The following is an 8,229-nucleotide window of genomic DNA, read 5'->3' on the forward strand; positions in this document are numbered from 1 at the left end:
AATAAAAAAATAAAAAAACTGAATTAATTAATTAAGAATTTCAGCACCATGCATGATACAAATTGAAACACCATGCAATATATGTAACATATTATATTATTATATTTTGTCCGATTGAATTGATTATAATTCATATTGGAATGGCAAAATGACATGAATATGATTTATAGACCATTCTACAACCAATCGTCTTAGTGACGTCTCTATATCAATAATATTGGGCTATTAATCCAACCCCACCATCTCACCTACGCAATGTGAGGAAGAGACAAGACCACAGACCCAATTCAGATTTGTTGGTGTAAGCCTCCTTGATGATGATGGGTTTTATGATCCAGTGACCAAGTGATCCAAGCCCACTTGTGGAAAGCAACATGTGCAGTCCTCTGAGCATGGCTGTGGCATATCCATGTGGCTTGACCAGGAGGGTATCTCTCTCCTATCCTGGTGGGCCACACCCATAGAACTAGGACCTGTTGCTGCATCCTTGAGTGGACCCCAGCAATCCAACTTATTATATTTTGAGATGTTTGAGTGGAAATAAACCCAAACCAAAGCCTCCTGTAATTCAGGGTACTTGTTGAACAATTTCTCGTCTCCATGGACAAAGGCCTTCAAAACCTGTTCATAAACATCTTCTTTCATTCATTTGATATATTATCTTTAATATTACTAAATTAGAAACTTAAGAAATTGAGCCAATGAGTTTTAATTCACATGCTATGATTTCTGAATGTTCTGAGTTCTGCTAGGAACATATTGAGATGTGTGTTTGCTTGAAATTTTAAAATAAAAATAAAGAAAAATAAGAAATTGATATAGAAATTACCACAGGAAGTTCTTTGTAGAAAATGAAGTATCTGAGACTAGCACACAGATCTAAAAGGAAATGACCACCACTTATGTGACAATGAACATGGAGAGACATTTTCCCTTTTACTTTTTTCCACTCTGCAATTACTTCATCTCTCTGTAACCTGTTGTACCACCCTTGTAACTGCAACAAAAACAAAAAAACAACAATTTCCCTTCTTTCTTAAAAAATTACTTTATCAACACAATAATCTCAGAAACAACATCTCTCTGTGTTTTTTTTTTTTTTTTGGGCATACCCATCAGGCATGGATGAACTTTTTTTTATAGCATATTAACTTTGCCCCTGAAATTACAAAAAAATGCATACTGCATTCTAAATGTTAAACCAAATAAAAATTCAAAATCTAATGGTATAATCCTTTTAGCGTATATAAACAAAACTTGGAGTTTTTTTACTTTTTAGGTAAGCACAAGTACACTCATTACTTCATGCGCTAAAGCCTAAAACCCATTCTCCTTTGAAAAACTATTTTCATGTAGGGCTAAAACGGTACCATGTTTTGGTGCACCAGCACGGAACACAATCCGGGTTCTGTGTTGAGTTTTGTGTTGCTGCATTAGAACAGCACGCTTTAATTTGGTGCATTTGGTGAGAAAGCTAAACTTTTCTGCACCTGTTATATTACATTATCTGTGCTATCAACCACTCAACCAATTATAACTTATCATGTAAGTAAAATTAATAAAATCATTTGGATAATATCACGTCATTAATACAATCGAAGCAATAAAGTATTTCTGGCCTTTGGGGCATATCCCCTCCACATCTTTGGAGAAGAGAGCTCATACCGAGTCAAGACTGGGTGAGAAATTACACTTGTTGAATAAAAAAAGGTTCAATCTTGTGAAACTGTAGCGTAGGTGAAAGCTAATTTGGTATTACATATATATATATATATATATATATATATGATGATGATGGTTGAAAGCAACCTGGAAATATATATATATGATGATTACCTGGGAGTTGTTTATGGTTTGAGAGATGGAGAGAGTGAGATTAGAGGTTGTATCACTGTGTGTAAGTGTATAGCTTCTTGGATTCTTCCCTGGATGCTTCTTTTCATCAACACCTACGAACATGACCTTCAGCTTTGAAGCATCAAAGATTGCTGGCCCAAATAACCTGGCAACCTGTACGTTCCAATCAAACATATATATATATATATATATATATATTGTAAGATTATTTATTTAATTGTGGCCCGCATGATTTGGACATGTGACATATTATTTGGTGGCTAAGTAAATAGATATTAATTAATATTATTTATTTATGGTCAACTTATAATTATTTTTTGGTAATTACTTATTGGAGAAGTGTTTTCCTTTCTTATTTCTTACTTTGATGGAAAGTAGAATTATGTTACTAATAGGAAAACTGGTCCTCTCTCTACCTTTATAAAAGTGCATATACTCCATCAATTATGTACAATTAATGATACAACACGTAAATGTTTTATGTGTACAAAAAGCTTGAGAAAGAAACCAGTTCCACCTTTACCTGTTGATCAGAGTTGCAGATTAGTTCGTGGTTAAAGGATCTAGAAGTTGGATTTAATTTCAATAAGGTTTGACATCATGAATCGAGGTATTTATATCTAACTATTTATTTATGCATTATAGATATGTGAAAATCATGAAGTTCTAAGATTATAAGATTCATGTTTATTTGTGATGAATGGTTTAACACGAATAATTATAGTTTACATGTGATATCAGAGTTAACGGTTTAGGAACTCATTATTTTTCATTAAAGTTGCATAAATAATATGTATAATTTTAAAATTAAATGATTTTATAATCCATTATTTTAGAATCGTATGTTTAGATCAGTCCGTGTGGTTTTTGGGTTTAGGTACCTCAATTTCTGAGCCAAAATTGAATTATGAAAGTTGGTTACTGATACATAGTTTACATATGTGTAATAGTACAAACGTATGCATAATGTGTGTAAGACAAACAACTTCAATGCTTTAGGTTACTGATTTTCGTGTATGACTAATAAAGAACATTGAATTAAAATAATAATAATAATAATAGCATTTGTCTTGCTATTGTTTTATAGAAACAGTAAGTTGTGAAAGAATTACAAAAACTCATTATTATAATTATTTAAAAATTAATAAATACATAAAGTTTGTGTATTTATTTATTTTATTAAAGAGATTTAAATTATTGTTATAAGTATTTGTCCAATGATTTGAAGATTCTGATTTTAATTTAAAATAAATTAAAATTAAAGTTATTGAATACATAAAATATATGTATTGATTTATTTATTTTAGGAATTTGAATTTCTAGAATAATTTGTGAGTTTAGAAATTTAATCTAATAAATTAGACATGCAAATAACTTGTTGTTTCGTACCCAAACATACATACATATTGTAGAATCAATTTTAAATTGATTCAATTATGATCTTTAAGTCCGAAAATAAAATAATATATTTTATTATGTATATAAAATAAAAAGATATTTTTTATGAAATTTCGGACTATTAAGTTTTTGAGATCGAAGTTGCTTAAACTTTAATTAACAATTATGAGTATGTGTGTATAATGTTAAATGGGTAAATTAATAATTAATTAATTACTACTTAATTTAATATTCATATTATGTGTGGGTTAGTAGCTACCAAAGTGGCCTAACCATAATGGTCGATGAATATTAATTTTAGTAGTAAATATAACTTAATGATGAATTAATTACTGTCTAATTTAATATTCATATTATGTGAAGATCGGTAGCTACTAAAGTAGCCCAATCATAATGATTGGTGAATATTAATTTTTGTAATAGACATAATTAATCATAAATTAATTACTATCTAATTTAATATTCATATTATGTAAAGGTTGGTGGCTACCAAAGTGGCCTAACCATAATAGTTGATGAATATTAATTTTAGTAGTAAACATAATTGCAATATTTCATGAATTATGATGCTTATAATTTTTTGTGATATTCATGAATATTGATTTTATTTAATTATGAGAAATAATTCCTCAAAGGGAATTGATTTTCAAGTGATTAAATAAAAATTAAAGGGTCTATGTATATTTTTTTTATTAGGTAAATATAGGATATCCAAAGGTAACTTATTTGTTTAATTAAATAATGCATCACCAATAAATGTATACATATAAATACATGTAAGCATCATTATTAGTATTTTATAGCTGCCACCCAAAGGGGTACTATAGTTATACATTGTATTTATATTTTATGTTATACATACGTGCTGTTAACTCAAAGCATTATTGTTGTTAAGATTTTATCTTATTATGTTTGTTTTATTACATCCCTTAATGCGCGTGCTACATCTGTTCTGATTCTCAATATGACTTTCTCATAATGAAATGAGTAAGTTGAGTTCAAAATTTAGATGTGTTAAATCTTGATTTAGCATTTTAAATTGAAAAACCTACTGTTATTACTGATAAAGACAGTGAGTGAGAAATTTTTTTCCATAAAGCTTGGGAGATATTGAACAGATTAAACATTATGGTTATGCGAATAATTGTTCTTCATAGTGATAGTGCTAAGGAATATTTGATTATAAGAATGTTTTCGTGTTGTAGATAAATATCTAAAACGAAAATTATTAATTGATATAACTACTATGGATTTTTTGGTGTACTCGTACCATGTATGATCGTATTTTTAGATGACTAATGTTGCTGCAAAATTGAGAACCTTATGGATGATTGTGAATGGGAATTTTCTTATTCAATTTATTCTCAATTTCTTGTCTATTCAGTATGGGTCATTTCGAATTAACACTATTAAAACAAGTGGAAAGTGATTTAATTGACCATTATGTTAATTTATGAGGAGACAAAACTTAAGTAGCAAGGTAATCATTATGTTCATCTGACGACTCAAGAAGTTAGAAAAAAATTTGGGAGTAAGTCAGAAAAGGCAATAAGTGAGCAACACTCAAAATTAAAAGATTTAGGTCAATCTACTAAAAGAAAGTAATGTAATAATAAAAAAGTGTCATTAACTTATTTGTGATGTCTGTATATAATTGTGTGTGTGTGGTGTGTGATTTAAATGAAAAAGAAAATGAGAAAAAGAAATTATAAAAGAAGTGGGACCCACATCACTTTTTAAGTGAATTGTGAGACCAAAATTGGTCTCTGCCTTTCTCTCTCTCTCCCGACAGACGCTCTCTGTTTCTCCTTCTTTTCTTTTCACTTCAAGCTTCCATTGTTGATTGCTCCTTCATCTTTTGTCGGATTGAGGTGCCGTTTAAGGCAAAACGAAGCTTGTGTCGAGCTCTACGCATACATACCAACAATTCCAGATTTGGTGCACCCTTTGAACTTCGAAATTTAGGACCCATTTTCTAAGGTTTGCTCATTTTTGAGGTAGGGGCATCTTAATCCACTCTCTTCTTGTTCCATTGTGAGTTATGCTCTTTTGTTGTGCTAGACATGCTAAATTTAAGAATTAATTGCTTCAATGAGGTGTAAGTGATGTTTAGAAAAAAATTCATGTCTTAGGGTTATGACTTGTCTATGTGAAAAGCATGTATAGATGATGGCTTTGTGGTGTTTTTTGTGAATTATACCTCTTTTATGTGCTAACATGCTTTACTTGGGGATTAATTGTGTTAATGATTATTTTAATGTTGTCTAGAGAAATGTATGTTTATGCACATGTGATGTATTATGTGAAAAGCTTGCCTATGTGTTGAGTTTATGTCTACTATGTGTAAACTTGCTGAAAATGATGTATGAGACCATGCTTAATTGTATTGTGCCAAAATTTCACATTGTCATGATATTGAGATTATATGTACATTCATGGACATGTCATTGAGATGCATGAAATGGGAGAATTTGTCTTGAAATGAAAATGAGGAATTTTTGGGAAATGATAGTTTTTGTGAAATGGTTTTGATAAACCCGGTCGCTGCGGGGTTACCAACGGGCCAGAGGTTAATATAGCCTAGAGGGGACTAAGGAGTCGCCCTAGTGTGGTTGAGCTAGTTGGGCCCCATAATGACGCCGCGAGATTACCAAGGGTCAGGGACACTAGCCAATCCTTCTCTCGTGTCGCGGCGGGGTTACCAAAGGGCGGGCTGTATTAACGTTTGAAAGTGATGGTTTTGAGAATGAAAATGGGGAGTGTCATTGACATGCATTGCATTTCATTGCATTGCATTGCATTGTTTATACTTGGAATTGAATTGTATGTTGTATTTGATCCCATACGTTGTATAATCCCTATCTCCCATTAGCCTATGCTTTGCTTGAATTCACAAGGACACAAGATTTGTATCTTAAGTGTCACCTACTGAGCATATAGCTCACCCTACTATTTATACATTTTTTTTCAGGTCTTGGAAAAGAACCGGTGGACGACAACCCACCTCAAGCTTGAGCGATACTAGAAGTTCACTTTTGTGTCTTTTGTATATCTCCCATTATTTTTGCAAAGCACTAAAAGTGTGAAGGTGTATATGTATATTTTGCAAAACTTTGTTATGTAATGTAATTAAGGTATTTGATGATATTTTGGATGTGAATTTGATAACGTGTAAACCTTATTGATGAATGGGGAGAGCAATACTAGGTTGAAGTATTATTGAGGTCATTTGATTGTGTATTATCATCTATTATTGCCGTGAATTCGGAATTTGAGCCGTGACAGGTTAAAAATGCAATTAAACAGGTTGTGATAGACCTATTTTTAGGAGAGGTTATGCCGAATTTTTTTAAAAAAAAGTATTAGTTTTGAGATGTTACAAATTTGGTATCAGAGCCAAGGTTCGAAAACCTTTAGGACGACGGGTAGAGGCCTACATAGAGTCGCATGGGATGTTGTTTGTATTGCTTACTTGACTACTTGCTACGTGGTATCTTATTTAAATGAGCATGCTTAACTGCCTATGTGCTTACTGTTTACTTGTTTATGTTAAAATGTTTCTTGCATAGTCTTGCATGCTAAGTGTTGTACGGTATTAATTCTTGTTGAGTCGTCCACAGTGGACCTTAGTGTCATGTTTCTGAATCGTTTTCTCATTTTATAGCACGATGTCACGGGGTGAGGAACCTAGAGAAGTTGGCCCTAGGCCAACAAGGGGTGATGTTGGTGAGAGCTCCAGCTCCAATCCGGAGGAGCTAAATGATGAGAACATGCTTCTTAGGGACTTGATTCCCCCAAGAGCTGTTCCCCCAAGAAGAGAGAATGTTGAAACACCCGTACCCGTAGAAGTGGGTGAAGGTTCTGTGGCACTAGAGTTTAATCGTTTGTTGCAAAATGTCGTGAGGGCAACGATTGCTGCTCAGTCGCAGTCGGCGCCACAACCTACAGTTCAAGTTGAGGAGACTCCAGCTCAGAAGCGTCTCAAGATCATTAAGGGGTTTTTTCAGCTGATGCCGGTTATGTTTGAGGGCAGTATGGATCCAATGGTAGCAGATGACTACTTGGATCAAGTTGAAACCCAACTAACTTCAATGGATGTGACAGAGGATCATCTAAAGATCATCCTAGCTACGTATAAGTTTGCTAAGGATGCTAAGGTTTGGTGGAAGTCAGTCACCAACCAGTACAAGATTGAAGAGATGAGCTGGGATAGGTTCAAGGAACTGTTCTATGAAAAGTACTTTCCACTTTCCAAAAGATGGGAGTTACAAGACCAGTTTCATAATCTTATTCAAGGGAACATGTCAGTGGCGGAGTATGAGAACAAGTTCACCTCACTCTCCCATTTTGCTCCAGAAGTGGTGAGAGATGAAGCTAACAAGACTCGGAAGTTTGTCTCGGGTCTTAATGATCGAATGAGGCCGTTGATCACGGCACAATTTATTAAGGTTTACTCTGAAGCAGTGGAAAGGGCTTTGATGCTGGAGGCTGACAATAGAGAGAAGGATGCAAGAAGAGAGCAATTGAAGCAAAAGAGGGGTGCAGGGCCATCCTCAGAGGGATCTTCTTAGAAAAGGAACAAGGGCAGTCCATCTCAGTTTCAGGGGCAACAGTCTACAAGATCTGCTCCTACCACTCCTATGCCAGCTGGACCTGACAGGAGTGCAGTTGTTTGTTATCAGTGTCAGCAGCCCGGACATTATAAGTCCAGTTGTCCGATGAGATCATCTTCAGTTTCGTCAGCTCCGAAGGCTTGTTATGGGTGTGGCCAGCAGGGTCACTTGATTCGTGATTGTCCGAGTCAGAGAGCAGGCACCATTAATGGCAGAGGGTCACAGCAGAGGCCGTCACAATCGGCTACAGTTCAGTCAGGTTTCAGACTACCACCACCACAGCCTACTATGTCTTCACAGGGTTCACGATCAGTTAGGAGGGATACTCCTACTATGTCAGTGCAGCAGTCAGGTATTCAGA

General features: G+C 34.0%; 1 protein-coding gene across 1 annotated transcript; it reads right to left on the bottom strand.

Moving 5' to 3' along the window:
* Window positions 1-327: 327 nt before the first annotated feature.
* Window positions 328-7,601, bottom strand: LOC132309821 (protein STAY-GREEN homolog, chloroplastic-like). The gene is made up of 5 exons (XM_059808090.1): window positions 7,594-7,601; window positions 7,421-7,478; window positions 1,837-2,013; window positions 830-997; window positions 328-621 (listed from the first exon to the last, which is right to left on the bottom strand). The coding sequence occupies exons 1-5, from the start codon at window positions 7,599-7,601 to the stop codon at window positions 328-330; spliced, it is 705 nt and encodes a 234-aa protein (XP_059664073.1).
* Between the last annotated feature and the right edge of the window lie 628 nt (window positions 7,602-8,229).

This window comes from Cornus florida, unplaced genomic scaffold (assembly GCF_030987335.1).
Source record: "Cornus florida cultivar Cherokee Brave unplaced genomic scaffold, ASM3098733v1 CherokeeBrave_3.0.0_Hap2_Chr05, whole genome shotgun sequence".
Taxonomy (NCBI): domain Eukaryota; kingdom Viridiplantae; phylum Streptophyta; class Magnoliopsida; order Cornales; family Cornaceae; genus Cornus; species Cornus florida.